Genomic DNA, 24,135 nt, shown 5'->3' with positions numbered 1-24,135 from the left:
CTGGCCTTTTAAAAATCGTACTCCAGACCCACTGATCAGATCTCTGGGGGTGTATTATTTTTCTTTCAATTTATTTATTGAGTGTAAGGGAGGAGAGAGGGAGAGAGACAGGTACTCTCAATGGAGTCCTAAGGCCTCTATTTACCCTCAGACTCAGCCAGCCTGGATCACAGGTATGTGCACACTTGTGCCCAGCATGCTCAGGGAGGGTGTCAGGATATGAACCCAGAACCCAGAACCCGTCCCATCTGATTCCAATTGTAATACCACTGTACCAACTCCTGGGCCCTCTATGGGGGGTGCATTTCAGTAGGTCCCACAAGGTCTGATTCTGAGCCCAGCTAGCTTTGAGAAAACATTGTTTTAGACAAGTAGGGTGGTCTTCAAGGCAGGTTAGAGAAGATGAGAATAGAAACAGGAAGCTCCCACAGAAAAACTTCAGAGAATAAGCCATCAGAGATAATCAACAGAATTTAGGATTCAGTCATATAAAGGACGAAGACAAAGGCAATGATAGGTAATGATAACGCGTCTTCAAAATGAAAATCACTGAAGTGGAGGATCTCTTTTTTTTCTTTTTTTCTTTTTTTGGAGAGGTTTTTGCTATAGGGCGCGTGCGCTCGCCAGATAGACAGAGAGAGACAGAGAGACAGAAAGTGAGAAATCACCCCCCCAGGGGGGATGGCCATGCTGAAATTCCTTCTCCTCCATTCTCCTCTCGGGATCTTGGGCACGCACGCACACAGCCCAACGTGAGTTTTAAGCCACTGGGTCTGGGACTCGAACCGCGGTCGACTACGTGGGAGTCCAGCGACATAGCCATTACGCTAACTGCTGGTCCCTGAAGTGGAGGATCTCGAACTGAGAGTGGCCATATCCAGCTCCTCTGTGAATGGTATTCTCTTATTCTCATTTATTTATCATCTCGACAGACATTTATTGAACATCTACTGCATGCCAAGCATTACACTAGGTGCTGGGGGAAGGGGCAACAAACAAATTAAGAAGGACTTGTCATCATAGCTCACCTTAACAGTTCATTCAATTCCACAGTTCATTGAAATTGCAAAAATGGCAACTAAGGAGAAATATAGAGTGCCCTGAGCACCTATAATAGGGGGATGTAGCTTAGGAGACTGGGAAACATTGCTTTGGGGTGGTAATGTCTGATCAGAGAGGTAAGGAGGAGCAGGAGTGAACCAAGCATACAGTATTCAAAGCTGGACTGAGTAAGGGCCATGTGAGGACACCCCAGAACAAGAGGTGGGCAGGGGATCCAGGTGAGCTGCAGAAGCAGAAAGCAGAAAGCTCAACCTTGAGGGCCTCTGTGAGCATGCAGTTATTGGGTCTCAGGAAAAGTCACGACACATTTTTGCGTAGAAAAACACATCATGACTTATCTGACAACCCAGTATATCTTACAGTTAGTAAGAGACCACCAAGGATTTGAGCATGATCAGATGGATAGTTTAGATAACTGTCCTCACTTGCATCAGGCCCTTTTCTCAAATTCCACCCTCAAGCATAGTGGATTTATAAGTCCCATGGAAAGCTACAAGGTAATGTATAGCTAAATAAAAAAGGAATGCTTTAGGTTGAAGTATGTACTTCTAAAAGTCCTGTCCCCTAAAGTGTGCAAGAGGGTCATGCCTATGGAAACCTGCTAGATACTGATACTAAGTGACAGCAGTCCTTAACCTGCGTGGATGTGACCCCATAGGAGCTATTCTGTGGCTTCTCAATCTCTGCTCATTGCATCCCTGGGCAACTCCTATTTAATCAGTAAACAGCTATTTTCATTTGTCTGCTTCTAGATTGAGCCCAGATTGGCCTTTGTTTGACCTCTTATGTAGCAGTCTCCTCATTATCTGTGGTTTTGTTTTCCATGTTTTCACTTACACTAGTCAACCATGGTCTAAAGATAGGTGAACCCAGTACAGTAAGATAATTTAAGAGTGACTGCAAAGTCACATAACTTTTACCACAGTATATTCTTATCATTGTTCTATTTTATTATTACATGTTGTTAATCTCTTCCTGTGCCTAATCTATAGTAATATAATTTATCATTTATATGCATGTATAGGAAAAAATGTAACATATATAGGGTTTGGTACTCTGCAGTTCAGGCATTCACTGGAGGTCTTGGAACATATTCCCTGTAGACAACGGGGGAGAACTACTATACAGCCTTATGGAGATATTTTCTATCACCTCTTCTACAGGACAGCTAGCTTCAAATTTAGTCTTGTTCACAAATACCCCTATTTCCTTCGATAGCTCCTCACGTGGTTGTGCTGTTAACAGAAAAAGAGAAACAGGAAGGGCCACAGGATTTGATGTTGAATAAATGAGTTCAACATTGGGTCACTTGGAGGTTGAGTTGGCCTCCGAATGGAAATGTACCACAGGCAGTAGGTAACGCGGGAATGGAGCCCAGCTCAGGACAGATGATGGACATTTGAGGGTCGCCCTCAAAGAAGGACTTGATTTTCTACAGGAGTGAATGTAGAGAAGGGCTGATGAGGTGGGGAGACAAAGCAAGAGAGGGGCAGGAGGCCTCCATGAAGACAGAGCAAGAAGACAGAGCTAGAGCAAGTGAGATGAGACATGAGTGGAAGAAGATGAGGAATAGCAATTAGTAAGCACCTACCCTGACCTAGCGCCAGGTTCCGGGCCAATAGGATCCCATTTCAGTTTCCCAGTTTTCGGTGTCATTCTTCCTGTTTTACAGGCTGAGAGAACAGCTGAACTGGGTAACTTGCATTAGGACAAGAGTAGAGCAGGGGCTATGAGTACCTATAACAATGAGTTGGGGCATGAGGAGAGGCAGAAAATGCAGAGGAATGGAGTAGTGATTATTTAGCATAGACTTAGCCAACTTTAAAATCTACTCTTTTCTCATCTCTGCAAAATAGAATACATGCAGAAAGAAGCAGAGGGTGTACAGAGCTACAGAAGTTCAGCAGATGGACTTGGTAGAGGTGAAAGATGAAACTTCTGTCCAAAGGAAGTGGAAGCCATTTGTGACCCTTCACAGGGGGCTTTCAGCAGAGGGTATGGCTGAAAGTGAGGCTGCAGGAGGTGAGAGGAGTGTGCAGGAAGGGATAGGAGGCTCTGAGTGCTGACCATTTACTTGAAAAGTTTGGGCAGCAAAGGAGGAGGAAAATGCTTAAGGGTAGTGTGCATGCAAGTGCTCATGTGTGTGCATGTGTATATGTGTCGGGGTAAGGACACAGATGGCTTCATTGCTTCATTTTTTTGGTTCACTTGCAAGGTGTTTTTTTTTTTTTTTTTTTTTTAAGAGTAAGAAGAGTATGAGGGGTATGAGAAGCCAGTGGTTATTCAAAAGCAAGACTGTTTTTCTGGACCAAAGATGAGAGTGGAGTAACGAAAGGTTCTTGGCAGAGGGTGGGGAAGGAGGAACTTACTTGGCAGGATGCTAACCCATGCGAGAAAAAGGGTTTGAAACTGATATTTGAGGGAGAGGAAAAAAAAAAAATCCCTCAAAAAAAACAAAAAGAAAAACATGGTGAAAGTGGAGAAGCCAAACACTATGGAGGCTGAAGGGGGCTAGGAGATGGAAGTGTCGCCCAGTGACAAGCAGAAGCCACTGCAGGAAAAAGGGCAGGCCAAGTCCTGTGGCCCCCTGTCTGACCACTTACACTATGGCAGAATATGACCCAAATCCGAGTGCTAGCCTATGTGTATTTCCTTTCCCCAGGACATTTCAAAGGAAGACACTGAAGTTCACAGAAATTACATAATTTGCCTGCGATCATATGGCTAGAAAGTTGCAATCAAAACTCAAACCCAAGAATGTTCACTTTCTAAACCACTCAGCTCTGCTGAGTCCTCAGGCTGACAAAGATGACCTCATGGAACACATGGAAAAGGTGATAATAATATAGATAAGTGATCCTTTCGAAAAGATTCTTACTGATAGGAGTGGGGAATGAACCTGAATGTCAGGGAAGGGATAAGTCTGCATGAGAATTCACAGCCCTGCTCACAGAGCTGGGTGGTGAGTCTCTGAAGGAGGAACTTGGTATAGGGTGGGCTATAGGCTACTTGGTCAATGGAACCCATAGGAAAGATGTGGCCTTCCTAAAACAGATTTTTTTTTTTTAAAGAGATTTTTGCAGTAGGGTGACCATGTTCACTGGAGAGAGAGAGACGGTGACAGGGAAAGTGAGAAATCACCCTCCAGGGGGAAATGGGCACACCACAGTCCCTTCTCCTTCATTTTCCTCCTGGGATTTTGGGTGCGAATGCACATGCTTCCAGTGTCCGTTTCAAGCCACCATGTCTGCAACTCGAACCACAGTCGGCCATGTGGGAGTCCAGTGCCTGAAGCACCACACCACCTGCTGGCCTCCCTAATATAGATCTAAAAGCTGGTCCAGTAAAGACAAGATATAGAGAGAATGGGCTCCCTTATCTCTTGAACAATACGAATCTCATTCAACGGAAAGCAGAGCATCAGATTATTTCTTGAATTGCCCAATAGACAATGTGATCTCCTTCAAAATATGTAGTGCAGCAAAAGAAACTCCCATCCTGAACCGAATTGAACTGTATGCAAGAGAACTAGTTGTATAGTAGAAACTAATAGAACCTTAGGGAAATCAGTCACTTCACATGAACCATTGAGATCCGACATAACCTTGGATATTAAGAAGGCACATTAAAAAATCTCAGAGAAACTTTAAACCAAGGACTTTACAAAGGTGTTTCAAGAAGACAGGGAAGTTTATGAAAGCAAAATTGTGATGCCATAGCCTCAATTAGTAGAAACGAATGGATAGGATAAATAAGAGAAAACTGACATGCTGGCATATGTTTAGCATCTCATTAGCCACTCAGAAATGTTAGTCGGGCGGTGATCCAGTGATTGAAGGTCAGGGATCCTTTTCCAGGAGATAAGTAGCATGAAGGAGCCCTGGGCTACAAAGGAGATATGACACAGTGCCCATCTTTTTTTTTTTTCTTTTTTAGAGAGAGGTTTTTTGCTAGAGGGTGTGTGTGCTCATTGGAGAGACAGAGAGAGGCAGAGAGAAAGCAAGAAATCACTTCCTGGAGGTGACCATGATGCCACAATCCCTTCTCCTTCATTCTCCTCTTGGGACCTTGGGCATGCATGCACATGTGTCCGGCATAAGTTTTAAGCCCCAGGGTCTAACCGTGATTGACTACGTGGGAGTCAAGGGATATAACCATTATACCATCTGCTGGTCCCAACATGGTGCCTGTCTTTGAGTTGTACACAAGGTTGTGTAGCTCAGACTTGGAATAGAGACTTAAAAAATATCAGAGTAGGACCAGCTTACAGAGGGAGCAAGGGACGCTCTAGAAAACAGTTACATTATGTTAATACAGATAAAAATTGTAATTATTAGTAGCACCTATTGAGTGGATCCCATGTGTTGTTAGAAGCATCTTCCATGCTTTTAATATTTACAACCCCAAGATATAAATATTATCATATCCATATTTTATCCTCATTTGAGGATAGAAAGTTAATTAACTTGTGTAGTGAAAAGTGGGGTTTATAGATACTGGGTTTACCTTTACCAGTGGCAGATTCTTTTTGTATGATATTCATGAATCAGGAAATCCTGCTGGGAGGAATTCCATTAAAAATGGTTTCAGGCCAGCCAGGTGGTGTAGCAGTTAAAGAGGAGAATCCCACATGGCCGACTGCACAGTTTGTGTCCTGGATCCAGTGGCTTAAAAATTGTGCCAGGCACATGTGCATATGTGCCCAAAATCCCAAGAGGAGAATGGAGAAGGGATTGTGGCGTGGCCATCCCTCCTGAGGGGTGCTTTCTCACTTTCCCTTTCTCTCTCCGGCGAGTGCATGCACTCTATAGCAAACTGAAAAAATAAAAGTGGTTTCTCTGCCTGGTAGTGCGTTATGTGAGTTTCGATTTACTCAGAGGAAGACACATATTCTGTGAGAAGAGCAATCCCAGTTCCCAGGTTTGTTTCCATTCTCGAGTCACGTGACTGTGATGCTGGCCTTTCATGCTGCGATCACTGTAGAACTTCTTTTTTTTGGGAGAGGTTTTTGCTATAGGGCGCGTGCGCTCGCCAGACAGACAGAGAGAGACAGAAAGACAGAAAGCGAGAAGTCATCCCCCAGGGGAGATGGTCACGCCGCAATCCCTTCTCTTCCATTCTCCTCTCGGGATCTTGGGCACGCATGCACACGTGCCCGGCGTGAGTTTTAAGCCATCAGGTCCAGGATACGAACCGTGGTCAACTATGTGGGAGTCCAGCGACATAGCCTTTACGCTAACTGCTGGTCCCACTGTAGAACTTCTGAACAGTGTGTCCGAGGTGCAATGGAGGCGTACCACACGTGAACATGAAGATCTGGCATCTGGGCCCTGCTCCAGGGCTTGGGCAGGTCACCTGCCACCACGGAGGCAGTTAACAATAAGCTTCAGATTGGATTTGGATGCAGACAGAGCAGGGTGCAAGCCCAAGCTCTGTGTCTCACATGGGAAATGATCAGGTAAATTGTTGTTAGTGCCTAATTGGTTGTGGTGGACACCACTTTGAAAAGCCATATCCCAAGCCATCAAACGCCAAAAGCATCCATTGGCTGTTCCTACTGTGATGGGCGGCAACGTGGTCTCATGTCTTCTTTTCCTTTTTAAGGTTTTTGCCATACGGCATGTGTGCTTACCCTAGAGAGAGAGAGAGAGACGGTGACAGGGAAAGTGAGAAATCACCCTCCAGGGGGAAATGGGCACACCACAGTCCCTTCTCCTTCATTTTCCTCCTGGGATTTTGGGTGCGAATGCACATGCTTCCAGTGTCCGTTTCAAGCCACCATGTCTGCAACTCGAACCACAGTCGGCCATGTGGGAGTCCAGTGCCTGAAGCACCACACCACCTGCTGGCCTCCCTAATATAGATCTAAAAGCTGGTCCAGTAAAGACAAGATATAGAGAGAATGGGCTCCCTTATCTCTTGAACAATACGAATCTCATTCAACGGAAAGCAGAGCATCAGATTATTTCTTGAATTGCCCAATAGACAATGTGATCTCCTTCAAAATATGTAGTGCATCAAAAGAAACTCCCATCCTGAACCGAATTGAACTGTTTGCAAGAGAACTAGTTGTATAGTAGAAACTAATAGAACCTTAGGGAAATCAGTCACTTCACATGAGCCATTGAGATTCGATATAACCTTGGATATTCAGAAGAAGGCACATTAAAAAATCTCAGAGAAACTTTAAACCAAGGACTTTACAAAGGTGTTTCAAGAAGACAGGGAAGTTTATGAAAGCAAAATTGTGATGCCATAGCCTCAATTAGTAGAAACGAATGGATAGGATAAATAAGAGAAAACTGACATGCTGGCATATGTTTAGCATCTCATTAGCCACTCAGAAATGTTAGTCGGGCGGTGATCCAGTGATTGAAGGTCAGGGATCCTTTTCCAGGAGATAAGTAGCATGAAGGAGCCCTGGGCTACAAAGGAGATATGACGCAGTGCCCATCTTTTTTTTTTTTTTTCTTTTTTAGAGAGAGGTTTTTTGCTAGAGGGTGTGTGCGCTCATTGGAGAGACAGAGAGAGGCAGAGAGAAAGCAAGAAATCACTTCCTGGAGGTGACCATGATGCCACAATCCCTTCTCCTTCATTCTCCTCTTGGGACCTTGGGCATGCATGCACATGTGTCCGGCATAAGTTTTAAGCCCCAGGGTCTAACCGTGATTGACTACGTGGGAGTCAAGGGATATAACCATTATACCATCTGCTGGTCCCAACATGGTGCCTGTCTTTGAGTTGTACACAAGGTTGTGTAGCTCAGACTTGGAATAGAGACTTAAAAAATATCAGAGTAGGACCAGCTTACAGAGGGAGCAAGGGACGCTCTAGAAAACAGTTACATTATGTTAATACAGATAAAAATTGTAATTATTAGTAGCACCTATTGAGTGGATCCCATGTGTTGTTAGAAGCATCTTCCATGCTTTTAATATTTACAACCCCAAGATATAAATATTATCATATCCATATTTTATCCTCATTTGAGGATAGAAAGTTAATTAACTTGTGTAGTGAAAAGTGGGGTTTATAGATACTGGGTTTACCTTTACCAGTGGCAGATTCTTTTTGTATGATATTCATGAATCAGGAAATCCTGCTGGGAGGAATTCCATTAAAAATGGTTTCAGGCCAGCCAGGTGGTGTAGCAGTTAAAGAGGAGAATCCCACATGGCCGACTGCACAGTTTGTGTCCTGGATCCAGTGGCTTAAAAATTGTGCCAGGCACATGTGCATATGTGCCCAAAATCCCAAGAGGAGAATGGAGAAGGGATTGTGGCGTGGCCATCCCTCCTGAGGGGTGCTTTCTCACTTTCCCTTTCTCTCTCCGGCTAGTGCATGCACTCTATAGCAAACTAAAAAAATAAAAGTGGTTTCTCTGCCTGGTAGTGCATTATGTGAGTTTCGATTTACTCAGAGGAAGACACATATTCTGTGAGAAGAGCAATCCCAGTTCCCAGGTTTGTTTCCATTCTCGAGTCACGTGACTGTGATGCTGGCCTTTCATGCTGCGATCACTGTAGAACTTCTTTTTTTTGGGAGAGGTTTTTGCTATAGGGCGCGTGCGCTCGCCAGACAGACAGAGAGAGACAGAAAGACAGAAAGCGAGAAGTCATCCCCCAGGGGAGATGGTCACGCCGCAATCCCTTCTCTTCCATTCTCCTCTCGGGATCTTGGGCACGCATGCACACGTGCCCGGCGTGAGTTTTAAGCCATCAGGTCCAGGATACGAACCGTGGTCAACTATGTGGGAGTCCAGCGACATAGCCTTTACGCTAACTGCTGGTCCCACTGTAGAACTTCTGAACAGTGTGTCCGAGGTGCAATGGAGGCGTACCACACGTGAACATGAAGATCTGGCATCTGGGCCCTGCTCCAGGGCTTGGGCAGGTCACCTGCCACCACGGAGGCAGTTAACAATAAGCTTCAGATTGGATTTGGATGCAGACAGAGCAGGGTGCAAGCCCAAGCTCTGTGTCTCACATGGGAAATGATCAGGTAAATTGTTGTTAGTGCCTAATGCTGCTTTTATGGAATGAGTTGTATTCTCCTGACCCCCAAATTCATCTGTTGAAATCCTACCCCCCAATGTGATTGTATTCAGAGATAGGGCCTTTCAGGAGATAATGAAGGTGAAAGGAGGTCGTAAGAATGGAGCCTAATCTTGTAGGACTGCTGTCCATATAAGAAGATGGAGAGATCCCAGAGATCTCTCTCTATGCACACAGAGAAGAGGCCATGTGGGGACACAGAGAGAAGGTGGCCCTACAAGCCAGGAAGGGAGATCTCATGAGAAACCAACCCTGACAGCATCTAGAACCATGAGCAAACAAATTCTGTTGTTGACGCCACCCAGTCTGTTATTGTGAATGGCAGCCCAGCAGACTAAGAAAACTGTCAAGTGCCTTCCTGTGCAGTGGGATTAATGATAGTACCTGCTCATTTCCCCGTCCATGGATTGCTCTGAGAACAGGCATGTGCAAGGCTGATCATGGTCCCTGGCACATGGTACAAGCTTGGTGATTTCAGTTGTTAATACTGAATCCTTTCCAAGGTGCTAGGTGTGACTGTTCTATACCCACGTGGTAGGTATAAGGTTGAAATGAGACCTGCACTTCTTTTCCCCCCCTTTAAGATGGGTCTTGCTATATTTCAATCTCCCTGCCTCAGCCTCCCAAGTAGCTGGGACTACAGGTATGTGCCACAATGCCAACTTTAGGGGAGGTCAGGAATAACCAAAGCCTCTCATGTGGCCTCAGCCTGCCAAGCAGCAGCATCTACCATTGCAGGCTACCTGGTTGAGTGAAGACCTGTGTTTCTTAAATCCTTCCTGACAGCAGAAGAGAGTGCATGCCTACCTGGGGACAGCGGCACAACCAGAAAGGTCTGTTGCTTAAGTCTCAGCTTTATCTGAAGAACACCTACAGATCTGGCATTCTGATTCATTAACACAGTTGTGTCTGTTTTAATTCATAGGTGTTTGTAATTACTTATTGGGGTGGAAAAATGACGATCTAGACAGATAACTGGTCTTCTGTGCTCCAGTCACATGACCGTTCTACTTGTATTTTGAGATGGACTTTCTAAGCCATAAAGAAATGTTCTGATGGAAACAATTCTTGGGAAAGCAGGCTAGGAGAGCCTGCAGTGGGAGAGAAGGCCAGAGCGTGTGAGTATTCTGGGCTTCCAGCGATTCCTGGGAAGCCAGGCTTTCAGGGAATGGTGCTCTAGGAGCAGCCTTCTGAAGTGGAGCATTTGAAGCTAAGTGAGTTATCTTCACCCCTTGTCTTGAGAGAGCTAGGCAAATGGTGGAGGGGGAGGAGTGTAAAGTTATTATGGGGAGGGGAGTTTTCCATTATCAGTAGTAACAGCAGTGGTTCTCTGGTTGGCCAGTGCACGCCAAATTACCAGGTGCCTTCACACCTGTGATTTGCTTTGGATCCCAGAGGAGCAGCTTAGGACCCTCGTGTTCTGATTCCCAGCCTTGGACACTGCCCACATGTCCAAGCACGCCACTTCTTTACAGACACGCACATGCCCGATGCCGTGTCTAGACCTTCCCTGGATGAACTCCCAACCCACGATACTCTTCCTGCTCATGTCAGTCCCAATTTCTATCCTTACCACTTCGGTGGAACTTCTGCCAAACTCACTGGTCCCTGAGAGTCAGAGCAGCAAGGGGCCTCTGAGAGCATCTAGCTCAACCTTGTCACTAGCCCAGAGAGGAGAGGGGACGGGGCCAAGATCACAGAGCTTGCAGCGAACAGTCAAGCTGCCAAGCTCCCTCAGCACCCCCCACAGGCATGCCTTCTCCCAGTGCCCAGGCAGCTGCAAACTTCGGTCTCCTGGGGCTTCTCTCCAGGGGCCCAGTAGGGGCTCCACACGCGGGTGTCTTGGGAATGTACCTACAAACCTTTTTTCATCCAACTTCCCTAGAGGAGCTTGTTGTTTCCCGGAAACTCGTGGGGGATCTTTGATGAAGTAAGAATCGGAGTGTATAAAAACTCCACATTTCGTCCCAGGAGGCGACGCAGCCCGGGGACAGGAGGAACTGACACACCACGAGCTGCCTGGGCGGCTGGAGGCACCTGCACACACAGACCCGCGTCTTCTAGTCCCCCTACCCCGCGCGGTCTCAGACCGCGGCTCAACTCCCGCCCCACCGCGCTCCTCTCTCCCTGCTCCTCCTCCTCTCCGGCCTCTGATCGCTGGGGTTTTTCCTTTCAGTCCCCAAGCAGCAACAAGTGCGAGCACCGCGGCTCCTCTTACCCCGGCTTCTGTCCATGGCGCCGGCCAGGATCCCCAGGGCGCGCGAGGCTGGGCGCAATGACTCCGGCGCAGCTGGCGGCCCTAGCAGGCGCGCTGCGCTCTCGGGCTAGCCCTGCAACCGGTGCACTCTGCACGTCCCCTCCCCCGACAGGATGCTCGCCCGGCGCCCCCGCCCCGCCCGCGCCCGCCCCTCATAGCCGCTCCCGGAATAGACCGGGAGCACGCCTCACCCCCTGGGCCGCAGGCCGGTGTCCCGTGTCCCGCACACGCCCGGACACGCCCTGCCCTCAGCGGCCCTCCTGCTGGGGTTGGAGGACCCTTCCCAGTTCACACGCTCTGGCTCTGGCCGGGTCCACGCGGCCCACCCAGCCCGGACCCAGGCAGTGTGCAACTTTGCTTGCCCTGTACTGGAGGTGGGGGCTTATGGCACACCTCTAGGCCCACTCCATCCCGAATTGCAGTTAGAACGTGTTTTTCTCCCGTGGATTCAAAACTCCTTTCCTTGCAGCTGCCAGCCATTTCCTGGCTTTAGGGTTATCTTCTCCATTCGACGGGTTTTTCCTGAGCACTAGAGTGCCAGGCGGAGGACACATGCTGTGCTGGTGTAGGATCACTAACAGCGCGAAGCAGCGGTGAAATCACAGAAAACAAAGATCTCCAAAAAGAAACCCACGCAGGATAAGGAAAAGCAGAGAGGATTGCTGAAAGGTGGACAATGGCTTGGGACGCAGCCAACTTTGGGGGGATCTCCCTGTGAAAAACACGAAACAATGCCAAAACGGCGTGATAAAAATTGTGGGACTGAACATTTTTAGTGTGCAACATGCAGTGCGATGTCAGCGTGCTCTTCCCAAGACAATTACAGGAGGTAGAAAACATTCTGTTGTAGCCAATATACTGGGATTGAAGTTTAAAGTTCTATGCAAAATGGCAACTTTATTCTGTTAGTGTACCACTGTGCAAGTAAGTCTAACTCATTCACAGACAATATCAGAAGTCGAAGATGCTTGCTCAAATGAAATCCAGGCCTGACTGTCCTCCTAGACATTGTTCCTGCTTGATAAGGGTCAGGCCAAGACTCTCAGTTTTGACTAAGCCACTCCTTTACTTAGAATATTCTGGCATTGGGAACACCTTGTACAAAGGCACAATGCAAAAAAGGGCCCGGGAAAGAGCATCTTGTACTTTCCTGGACTGGGAATATATTTTTCCATTGCTTTTACGGGCAATCTGAAATTAACACTGCTTTTGTAAAATTGCTTGGTTTAAGTGTGTGTGTGAGCACTCAGGGGATGTGGTGTAGTGGAAAAACAATGGGATTTCAGTCTGAAACTTGTGTAAGCTCTTGCTCTACTCTTACTAAGTATGTATCGTCTAGTCTACGAGGCTTGCTTGCTCATCTTGTTTGTTATGGAAAATCCCACAGGGCTGCGGGAAGAGCACATGAAATGATGACATAAAAAACCCCTGTAAATAACTATAAAAATATGAGTGGTTGGAATCAGCAGTTAGTGTAATGGCTATGTCGCTGGACTCCCATGTAGCTGACCATGGTTCGAGTCCTGGCCGGGTGGCTTAAATTCATGCTGGGCGCATGCGTGTGTGTGTGCCCAAGATCCCGAGAGGAGAATGGAGGAGAAAGGATTGTGGTGTGGCCATCCACCCTAGGGGAGATGACTTCTCGCTTTCTGTCTCTGTCTCTCTCTGTCTTTGGCGAGCGCACGCGCCCTATAGCAAAAACCTCTCAAAAAACAAAAACAACAACAAAAAAACCCCTTATTTTCTGAGTTCCTCTTTGCTCCTGTCCACTTTTCTAATTTGAAAAGGTCAATTTAAACTCTAAGACAGCCAACCAACAATTTATAAATGGAATAAGTCCCAGAATTCATTGTTTGAAACACTTGAAAATCAGGGTATAAACTGTAGTTAAGCTCCCAGGCTAGGCCAATAATTATTTTAAAACTGTGATATCTTTTTTTTTTTTTGAGAGGTTTTTGCTATAGGGCACATGTGCTCACGAGAAACACAGAGACAGAGACAGAAAGCGAGAACTCATCCCCGGGGAGATGGCCACACCACAATACCGTCTCTTCTCCCCTCGAGGTCTTGGGCACGCACGCACATGTGCCTGGAGTGAGTTTAAGCCACCCAGTCTGGGACTCGAACTGTGTTGACTACATGGGAGTCCAGCGATGCAGCCATTACACCATCTGCTGGTCCCTAAAACTGTGATATCTTATTGGAACTAATTAAGGGTTTTTGCTCTAGGGTGTATGCGTTTGCATGAGAGAGAGAGAGATACAGACAGAGATGGTGAGAGGGAAAGCAAGAAATCTGTCCCCCCCCCACACACACACACAGTGGCGTAGTCATGTTGCAATCCCTTCTCCTTTATTCTCCTCCTGGGATCTTGGGCATGCATGCACATGTGCCCAATGTGATTTCCAAGCCACTGGGTCTGGGACTTGAACTGTACCCCCCCTGTGGGAGTCCAGTGGTGTAACTACTACACCACCTGCTGGCCCCATTATTTAGACTAATTTTTTAAAATTGGGACTAATTTTTAAGTAACAGTATGAAATATTACTATTGCAAAAACAGATGGAAGCTTTTGTAGAGATTTTAAAGAGAACTTTCAGAAATTTTCAAGGACTTTGGAGATTTATTCAGAGAATTGAAACAGAAAAGTCAGAAGGGCTAAGGAGAATTTATACCTGTACATGGAATAATTTATGGAGTGGAATGAACTAATCTGTGTTTGGGAACAATATAAAAGTGGAAGAGTACAGTCCGTGCACAGTTCTGAGAATTAACAAAAACGAGTTGCTGGGAAGGCAGAAGTGTTTTAGAGAGTTAATTACCCATAATTTCCACTAGGTGGCAATGTTGACCATATTCACTACAGCGTTGTTAGGTAACACATAGTTGAGGAAGTTATTTGTGGGTTTTGGACAAGAAATAACTCTCTCTCTCTGTATGTATGTATGTATGTGTGTTTGTATATGTGTATGTATGTGTGTGTGTGTGTATATGTATATATATATATTTTTTTCCCCCCTGTAATGAAATGAGAATTATATTCACCATAAAAACTAACTACCCCACTGTCTATCAACGGACTTAGGCGATACTTGTTCTACTTGGTGTAAGTTCCTGTTGGGAGAACAAACACAAAGTGGGAATTATCCCTATTCTCAAGGAATCTGCACGCTAGTAGAGGAGATAGATACATACGAAATAATTTTATGACTAATTAGTTAATTAAAATTATTATGTAAAAAGTACCAGAGAAAGAAAATGCTCTTGGAGTCCATCAAGACAAGAATTTTGTACTGATCATGGAGAAGACAGATGTGGATAACAGATATTTGGACAAGGTGGCATCTGAGCTGCATAGGATCTGAACAAACAGTGAGGAGATAACATTATAAGCAAAGAAAACACGGAGAGCAAAGACACAGAGATAGAAAATGCCCTAATGTGTCTCAGAGCAGTTTGGGGTGGCTGGCTCATGGGCTACAGAGAAGCAGCTTTGGGATGAGGATGGGAATGGAGGGCGGAGGTGTTGATGTCTGGTTTTCTCTTCCTCTTTTTGTTTCTGTATTGCACTGAATCTCTCTGGCAAGGATTTTTAGGATCTTCCTCCTATCTTCCTCTCCTTCTTGCTCACTACCATTTGCCTGGTGCCTGTCTAAAGCATTCTGTGCGGAGAGCTCCAGCTCTGTAAAAAGATACTCAATTCAGTCCCAGTGAACAATACCAGGAAGAAAGCTTTTAACTCCCTTGTACTCCAGTCCTGTGAAAACAAATGATACTCCCCAGTCTTATTCTTAGCTTATCAGGTGGAACTGGGACACCCTGGGAAAGAGAAAATGAAGGGCTGAGGGCTTTTCGTCCCAGGGAGACACATATTCTAACTTCTAACCTGTCACTTTGTCTCTAGACTGCTTCCACCCTGGCCACCAGAGGGCCATGCCATAATCCCCACCAGATCATGTCTCTTTCTCTTTAAAAATAACTGCCTTTTGCCCTTAGTGGACAGTCCAAATTCCTTGTGGTTTTTTGGGGTACCTTCTTTACTGAGCTTGCAGAGATCTCAGGAGACTCCAGGAAAAGTAAGGAAAACAAATCAGTGAGGCTCAGATCTGGATTCTTGAATTGGCTCCCACTGGGTCATCGATACATAACTTACTATTTAGTGTTCTGCTTACTCCTCCTGGGCCTCAGATTGCAAATGCTGTGTCTTACTCATTGCTAGATAGCTAGCAGCCAGCATGTGCCAGACACCTCGTAAGTGGTAATACTTATTTGGGGAGTAAGTCAGTGAATAAATGCAGTGAGTCGGTGAATAAAAGTCAGGACCCGTGGGGGCCTGCCATTATTACCTTCTACGAATGCATGTGTTTTGGGGAGTCCTATTTATCCTCTGGGACTGCTTTACTTGTTTTCAGAGGGAAGTTAATTTGCGATGAGGCATTGGGTGAGAAATACCTTTGTGCTTCCTGGCCCTGTGCACACTGCGTTGGGCATGCAGCTTCTCCATGACTAGGGCCCCTCTCCCATGCTGCTTTGTGCAGGGTGAGCCCTGCAGCCCCTTGTTCATGAGTCTGCCTGATGCTGGTCACTGGATGAAAACCCCTCTTGTTCGACTCAGCACAATGTTGCCATTATAGCCCCCATCCAGGGAAATGACACAGGCCTGATGGTGCACCCCTGGGCTGGGCGCAGATAAAGATCTGACTGGTTGCTGCTGGGAGAACAAGTGTTTCCTGGGTGGGTGAAAACTCCTCCCTCCCGAGCACCTTCAGGTTCCTGCTCCAGGCCGTGGAGCTCCTCCCTGAATGCAGGCCACTGGGCTCAGCTGCCACAGTCGACAGAGCCAAGCCCGACTGTGGCTGGAGGAAAAGGAGCTTTTGTTTTTATGCCCTAATGCTGCAGGAAGCTCACCCCTCTCCTTTAGCTCCTCCTCAAGAAAAGAGCACCTGGTTCCTGAAGCCGGCAGGGGTCACATGCCCAACCAGCTGCAAGGAAGGCATTTGCAGAGCTGCCAGGATGTGGTAGGCTGTGGCAAAGCAGGATCTCTCACGCCACCTGAAGGCCAGGAGCCAGCCAACAAAGGCCTGCAATGGCCCGATGTTCAAGTTTTTCAGGAGAACCCAGAAATCCAGCTTCTACTATAAACTCTCTTCTGATTTAAGAATGTCGGTTAGGGGAATGGGAAGCCACGTTTTTGGGGCTGCAACATGGAGGCTGCTAGTGGAACTGATGAGCCGGTTTCCAGGGAGCTGGTGTCTGTGGCACGTGCTCTTTCGCTCCCAGCAGAATCATACAGCAAAGATCCTGACATCGAGATGGCTGGGCCATGAGAGCTGTGCAGCGTGCTGGAGTCTATTACAACCTGATGTCACTGTTCCTGAAACTCACCAAAATGGGTAACCAAATCTACTCTGAGTTGCGGGAAAGTTTTGAGAAACTCAGGATAGATGTATTGGACCCAGAAGAGCTCAAATCTGAGTCCGCTAAAGAGAACTGGAGGCCATTCTGCATGAGGTTGGAGGAGATTGTAGAAAACTTCAGTTATGGTACTTTGTTATGACTAGATTGTTCTCAGGATCACATTGAGGAAAATACTGTTTTTACTCCCAGGATTCAGTTTTTTGCCATGGAAATTGATGAAACTGGGAAGGCTATGACAAAGCAGTTTATATCAGTGCTCAGGACAGAGGAGGAATGATAGGAGCTGACAGTAGAGAGGAGAAAGCCAAGAAAGGAGGAGAGAAATAAACCAATAGTGCAGAAGAAAAGAAGAAAACAGACAAAGAAGGAGAAAAAGAGAAAGAAGCCAACAAATAAATCAATAGAAACAGTGGAATAGCTATGTAAGGCAAACAGGGAACAGCACTCTGGAAGCTGTGACTCAACCGAGTATGCAAGTACACGGTGCTCCTTGCACAAACCCCTTTGGCTAAATGGATGTCCTTGTGCAGTGGAAGGACACTTGGAAGGGCGTCTTTAGCCTAATAATCAGAGCTGTCTGGTCGTTCCCTTGTATGAACTAGCTTAAAGACTTAGTGGGGTCTTAGTTGTTGTTTCTTGGCTCTCACCACTGGTCAAGTAAGAATTTTTGTAAAGAAAACTTTTGTTTTAAAACATTAGAAGAGCCAATTAACACGCTCCCCCCCCCAGGCCTAATATGGCCCCCTGTGTGGAAACTCTAGAGAAATAATGGACCTATGAAGACTTCTAGAGATGTTCTCTCCTGAGGGCCTGAGTTGGATGTCCAGCCCTTAACATGGCAGTGTAGACTAAGTGACTTCTGAAGGGCTGGGCTGCATGCTGACACCAGGTTGCAGACGTCCAAAATGAATTTCATACATTGGAATGAGAAAAACTTTAGAACTGAGAGAGGAACTTGAGATGTCAGCAGGTCTATCCCTTCATTTGTCAGGTGGGGAATCTAAGGCCAGAGAGGGGGAGAAATCTTGCCTGAAATCGCTCAGGCAAGACCAGGGCTGCATGTCATTGTCATTTGAGCCACAGTCCCCATGCATCACATAACGATTGCCTATTCAGTTGATAGAACACATTGGTGAAGAGCAAGACTTTGGGATGGGGTAGACCTGAGTTCGATACATAGCCCAGTCTTTGAACAGCAGGGGCATGATCTTCACTCTCTCTGAACCCCAAATTCCTCATCTAAAAGTTGGGGCTACAAACAGCTTCCTCACATGGTCATTGTGAGGCTAAAACATGACTGCATGGTGCAGAGTGACTGGCAGCATGCTTGGCACATAGTGAGTGTTCTCCATTGCCAGCTGGTGCTGTTTAGGGAGATAGTTGTACATGGCCAAGTGCGTGGGTTTCGAGTGAGGCATCCCTGTGTTCAAGTTCAGGCTCTGCCACATATGACTGTGAAAACTTGGGCTACATTTCCTCATCTGTAAAATGAAGGTAGATGGGAACAAGCACTTGGTGTAATGGCTATGTCTCTGGACTCCCATGTAAGTCAACTGTGGTTCAAGTCCTGGACCTGGTGGCTTAAACTCATGCCGGGTGCATGTGTGCCCAAGATCCAGAGAAGAATGGAGAAGAAGGGATTGCGATATGGCCATTCCCCCGGAGGGTAATTTCTCGCTTTCTGTCTCTCTGTCTTTCTCTGTATTTCTGGCGAACGCACGCTCTCGATAGCAAAAACCTCCCCCCACACCCCCTCCCCCCAAAAAAGAGGGTAGACATAGTACCCAGAGGATTAAATGAGGTATGTAAAGAGTTTAGCATAACCCATCATCAGAAGGGCTAGCTATTATGTAATCAGTGTGGGGTTCTCTGGAGTTGTCAGATGCTTATGGAAACACTAAGGGATACTGAAATCTTGGCCATGTACCCAGACTGCCCCCTGCAGGGAGTTTCGTATAACTCAAACCACTGGAAATGCCACCAGTTGTGCCAAGTTTTTCTTTCACTGCAGAAACAACCTATACTTCTGGAGCACTCCCAGGTTTCCAGCATCTATTAGCCACAGAGTCTTTTAACAAGTGGCATTTTGTCTGCATATTAAAAAAAATTTAAATGGTGCTATCATTTTGTTAGAAGGACAAGTTGTCCTGACCCAGATGGGCAAGACCGTGTGTGTGAGGGAGGTAGTCCTCAAGAAGTTCATAGAAAAAAATGAGGATTACGAAAAAACTATGCATGGGTTTCAGAATTATTTTTTGCACCAAAATAAACTTATACTTTAAGCCTATTTTTTTCATGAACTTTTTGAAGTCTCCTTGTATGACTATCATTCTTTATCCACAAGACTTCAATGGCAAGCTTTTACCCCTTCACACGTGCTTGCCTGGCTTCCCCAGGGAGGCCAGAGTCCCACTGCATGCTGCCTTGGGGCCGACGGCAGCATGACTGCATTGTGTTCACTCTCCCTTGCACAGACAGCAAAGGAATGTATAATTAATTAACTCTGGGAGCCAGCGTGTTTGTCACAACTCCTTTGACGACCAGTGAAAGAATCATAAGTCAAACCTGTTTAAACCAAAAGGGAATCTAATATTCGCTCATAGGGTAACTGGGAAGTTGAGGAGGTGAAGTGAGCGCTAAGGCAAGCATAAATCCAGGAGTGCAAACAAAGCGGTCACTACTTTCTCTCATCTCCCAGCTCTGTCCTCCTCTATTTAATCTTCATCTTCAGGAGAGTCTCTCCCAACGTGTGACAAAGGAGGCGGCATTACCCCAGGCCTGAATGTGCTTACAGCTGGAGATTCCAGGTGAGAAAGGCATCTGTCTCCCTGCAGTTCCAGCATTGGCCCAGCAGGGGCGCTCACAGTCTGGGTAAACCATGTCTGAGCCTGAGACGCTGAGCAGGCAGTTAAAAGCAGCCAAGGACTGAACCTGAAGTGCACCACTCAGTCCTTACCCCTCTGAAATAAGTGCTATTTCTATTTCATAAGTCTAATTTCACCTGTTGTATTAATTTTCTAGGGCTGCTATACCAGAATACCACAGGTCAGTGGCTCAGGAATAGAAATTTATTTTCTCATGCTTCTGGTGGCTGGGGGTCTAAGATGAAGGTGCCGAAGGGGTTGGTTCCTCTGAGGCCTCTCTTGGCTTGGAGACTGCCGCCCTTTGCTGCCTCTTGACATGGTCGTTCCTCTGCACATGCACCCCTGAGGTCTCTGTGTCCTAATCTCTTCTTTTTATAATGACTCCAGTCAGATGAGATTAGAGCCCACTTGAAGGATCTCCTTTAAACTGAATTGCCTCATTAATGGCCCTGTGTCCAAGTACAGTCACATTCTGAGGTACTGGGGTGGGGAGGGTCAGGGCTTCAAAATATGCAGTTGGGGGGCGGGTGGGGAACAATTCAGCCAGTAGATGGGAAGGCTGAGCTTTGCACTCAGTGAGGCCTATCCCAGCAGAGTGCACTTCCCACAGTACTCTCATGTCTGCTGTAGCTCACGGCAGTGTAGAGAGACAGGCTCTGCAACCCAGAGCAGCAGGCACAAGAGGGACTGTACCCAGTGCAAACTTAGCAAGGTCCAGGGACACCCTGTCGCTGTGGTGCCTCTGCACAGAGGGCTAATCAGTGGTATACGAGAGTCTGTCTTTCAGGGGGGCTGTGGTTAATCAGCCCTGCCTGACTGTCAGAGAATGGGTTTTCTTCTATGTACGGCATTTTCAGACTGTGTCCCTTTGGTTTGCTAGAGACCAGTCAATGTGAAGACATTCTGGGAAAATAAGGTGCCTTCTCCCCTTCCACTAATTTAAGATGGTACAGTGATTCTGGAAGCATGGAATTCAGACTACTGGTGAAAATTTGAGATAAAATTAGATGTTATACAGACCAAGATCTTTGCAGAGTTATGAATTTATTTGAATCTGTATTAAAGACGTGTAACCAGGAGACCAGAAGATGGCATAGCGTTTACATTGCTGGACTCCTACATGGCTGACCACAGTTCGAGTCCACATGTGTGTGTGTGTCCAAGATCCCAGGAGGAGAATGGAGGAGAAGGGATTGCAGTGTGGCCATCTTCCCTCTCACTGTGTCTGTCTGTCTGTCTGTCTCTTTCTCTCTGGTGAGCTCACTTGCCCTAAAACAAAAAACTCTTAAAAAATATATATATATAACCAGTCCTACATACCCGTAGTTTCACTGATATTAAAATAGAAACATCAGGGCTGGCCCTGCGGCACAGTGGTTAAATGCTGCATGTAGGCATCTATAGGTTCGATCCTGGCCCCTGTAGCTTGAAACACACACTGGGCTGGGATCAGCTCTATGGGCTGGTGGTTAAGAAACCAGATCCTACATGGCTGACCCCACAGTTTGAGTTGCAGATTCAGTGGCTTGAGAAGCACACCAAACTTGTATGCGTTGTGTGCCAAAAATCTTAACAGGATGGAGAAATGGAGAGAAGGGATTGCAATGTAACTATGCCCTACTGGGAGGTGTTTCCTCCTTCTCCCTCTCTCTGTGTCTTTCTCTCTCTGGTGAGTGCATGTGGCCTCTGGCAATAGAAACATTAGCTATGAATCAACTGAAAGAAAAGTATTACGCACATAGCATTAAGTAAAGGAATAAGTAAATAATTTGATGGAAACGGTAAAGGTGGTGTTTGAATGACTGAATTTGGGAAACACAGGGATAGTATGCCCTGAGAAGGAAACCCTTCTGGTCCTAGGCATAGAAGTCATGTTATTTTTTCACTTGATTTATCTCCATGCTTGGTACCCCATCTTGCCTTAGTGACCTTTGACTGCTGGCTTTTGGTTTCTCTTCTTTGAGTCTCTGAGCCAATCATTATCAGACCAGGTTAGGTAAGAGGGAAGCAGGCTCATGGGTGGTGATGACAGGCTGGTCCTCATCTTCATAGCCTTTAGATTTTATTTATTTTGCGTCTCACTCCAGGGCTTCTAAGAGGTTCAGCATCAACTTTTCAGCAGCAACTCACCCCATGCTTATAAGCAGGTGTTAATCACTGCACGATTGAAATTTTTAGCAACTCCAAGTCTGATGTGGAACGATATATTTGACATTAATTCCACACAGGTCATTAATGGAGTTCACATAATTCTGCAATGTTAATTGCTATTAATTTTAGCTGTGATTTTTTTTCCCCTCTCGAATTTTGTTAATGCTGCTGAATAACAGCCCTTCTGCTCCATATTTGGTTCTGGTCAGAGGGCAGCTGCAGCTGCTGACACCTTCCTAACTGGTCCCTATGTTTGCCCACCAAGTGCCCAGTGAGGACAGGAGAGCAGACAGAGTCAAAAACATGCAGGGTCTAGGAGAGCTGGCTTCTTGTTCTGATATACTCAAATGCTCAGTTGGCCTGTTTCCTAGCTGGAAAGTGCAGCCATGGTATTGACTTCAAGTTCTAACTTTCTGTGATTTCTGTGTACAGCTCCTTCAACCCTGCCACCCCACCTCAAGTCATGTTCTGCTTTATTATATAAGATTGCCCTTCAGTGCCTAGAGGGGTTATGTGCATGGGGGAAGGGCCCCTTCCAGATCTTTAGATAAAATCTGACACAAAATGTTATCGCCTCTCTATAAAAGGAAGACGGTTTGGAGCAGTGCTTCTCAAACTCCACTATGTGTGTGAATCACCCAGAGATCTCATTCAAATACAAATGCTGACTGAGTAGATTAGGAGTGGGGTTGAGATTTTGAATTTCTCACAAGTGCCCAGTTGATGCTGATGTTTCTGGTTGGGGACATTCTGAGTGGCAAGGTTTAAGAGAGACTCTCTCTACATCCAGCATGTTCACAACCACAGTGCAAGCCAGTCTCCTCCACAAAGCCAGGAAGAAGTATCCTTCTAGATCCTGCATGTTTTTATTCCTGCCTGCTTCCTCACCTCTTCTAGTCTCACTTCCATCCTCAGTGGCCCTTTTAGTTACTCAAATAAGCCAAGTTCTTGCCCACTCTACTGCCTTGCATACACAGTGTCCTGTGTCTAGAATGCCCTCACCTCCACCTTCCCTTGGGTTTTCATCCTCTTTTTGAGAGACAGATTTTCGCTACAGGGCATGTGCATTCGCCAGAGACACAGAGACAGACAGAAAGTGAGAAATCACACCCCCAGGGGGGATGGCCATGCCACAGTCCCTTCTCCTCCATTCTCCTCTCAGGATTTTGTATATGTATACACATGCACTGGGGGTGAGTTTTAAACTGCCAGGTCCTAGACTCAAACTGTGGTTGACTATGTGGGAGTCCAGAAGTGTAACCATTACACCATCTGCTGGTCCCAGTTTTCATCCTTTAGTAAGTATATGAAGTGAGTTCTTTTCTCATGGTACCATACTTGTTGTCTCTGTAGCAGTTATCCCTATGTGCCATCTCTTTGTATGGTCACTTATTTATAATTTGTTTCTCCATCATAACTGCCTTTCACACTACTGTATCATCAGTGCTCCTGCCTGGCAGCAAATGCTTGGAGTACATATTTGGTGGGTCCATGTGTAGGCAGAGAACAAAGGCACATTCCTGGAGGGACTGTGATGAGGATACTATTAGAATTAGTTCTTATTGAAGAAGCATAGAATGAGAGGTCAGGAAAGGAACCTGTTTTAGGCTTTGTTGCATCTTCAGAGATGTCAAAATGTGAAAAAGTGTGCATCTTAGAATAGATGAGATACAGTGAGCAGATAAAAAAATGATACATTATAATTTTAATCACAAAACTCCAGGCTGAATATCATTAAACACACATACACAACCACTGATCTTTGCAGTTTTCTTTCGTGTCCACTCAAAATTTGGCAAATGAATTATTTCTCAGAGAATTTTCCAGTTCAAACCCATATACCTACTTGGAATATATGGAGACACTAGTCTTTTGTTTTTTATTTACAGTTTTAAAATGCTATTATAGGCAGAATATTTGGTAGGAGATCACTTTTTGCTGGGTTAGAATGCAGCAAAGAATAAGAACTACATATAGAGTTCTGGGTGTAGTTAAAACGTGAATTTTTATGCCTTTTGTCCTTCAGGCTTTGTTCTCTATTTCATTGTTTTCTTTTGTCTCCAGAGAATCATGCTGGGCATGTATCCATGTATGCTGAAAATCTTGAGGGGAGAATGGAGAAGGGATTGTGGCATGGCCATCCCCCCGGGGGATGATTTCTTACTTTTCCTCTGTCTATCTCTCTCCAGAGAGTGCATGTGCCCAATGGCATATATATATATATAAATATAAATATATAGCTATCTATCTATAGCTTCTATTCAGAATTATATTGGATGAGGGAACCAGCAGTTAGCGTAATGGCTATGTCGCCGGACTCCCACACAGC

General features: G+C 45.9%; 1 protein-coding gene and 1 pseudogene across 1 annotated transcript in view; one reads left to right on the top strand and one right to left on the bottom strand.

Annotated features, from left to right (window-relative positions):
• AFAP1L1 (actin filament associated protein 1 like 1) overlaps positions 1-11,451 on the bottom strand; it is a 78,855-nt gene extending 67,404 nt beyond the window's left edge. Inside the window, exon 1 of the mRNA XM_006150868.3 lies at positions 11,335-11,451. Within this exon, the coding sequence (XP_006150930.1) occupies positions 11,335-11,350 (16 nt within the window). The 5' untranslated portion in view covers positions 11,351-11,451. The remainder of the gene's footprint in view (positions 1-11,334) is intronic.
• A 5,126-nt stretch (positions 11,452-16,577) lies between these two features.
• LOC102484746 (protein PBDC1 pseudogene) lies at positions 16,578-17,160 on the top strand (annotated as a pseudogene).
• The last annotated feature ends 6,975 nt before the right edge of the window (positions 17,161-24,135 follow it).

This window comes from Tupaia chinensis, unplaced genomic scaffold, assembly GCF_000334495.1.
Source record: "Tupaia chinensis unplaced genomic scaffold, TupChi_1.0 Scaffold000303_1, whole genome shotgun sequence".
Classification (NCBI taxonomy): Eukaryota; Metazoa; Chordata; class Mammalia; order Scandentia; family Tupaiidae; genus Tupaia; species Tupaia belangeri.
Note: the sequence above shows the minus strand (reverse complement) of the source record. Positions and strands in the feature narration are given on the sequence as shown.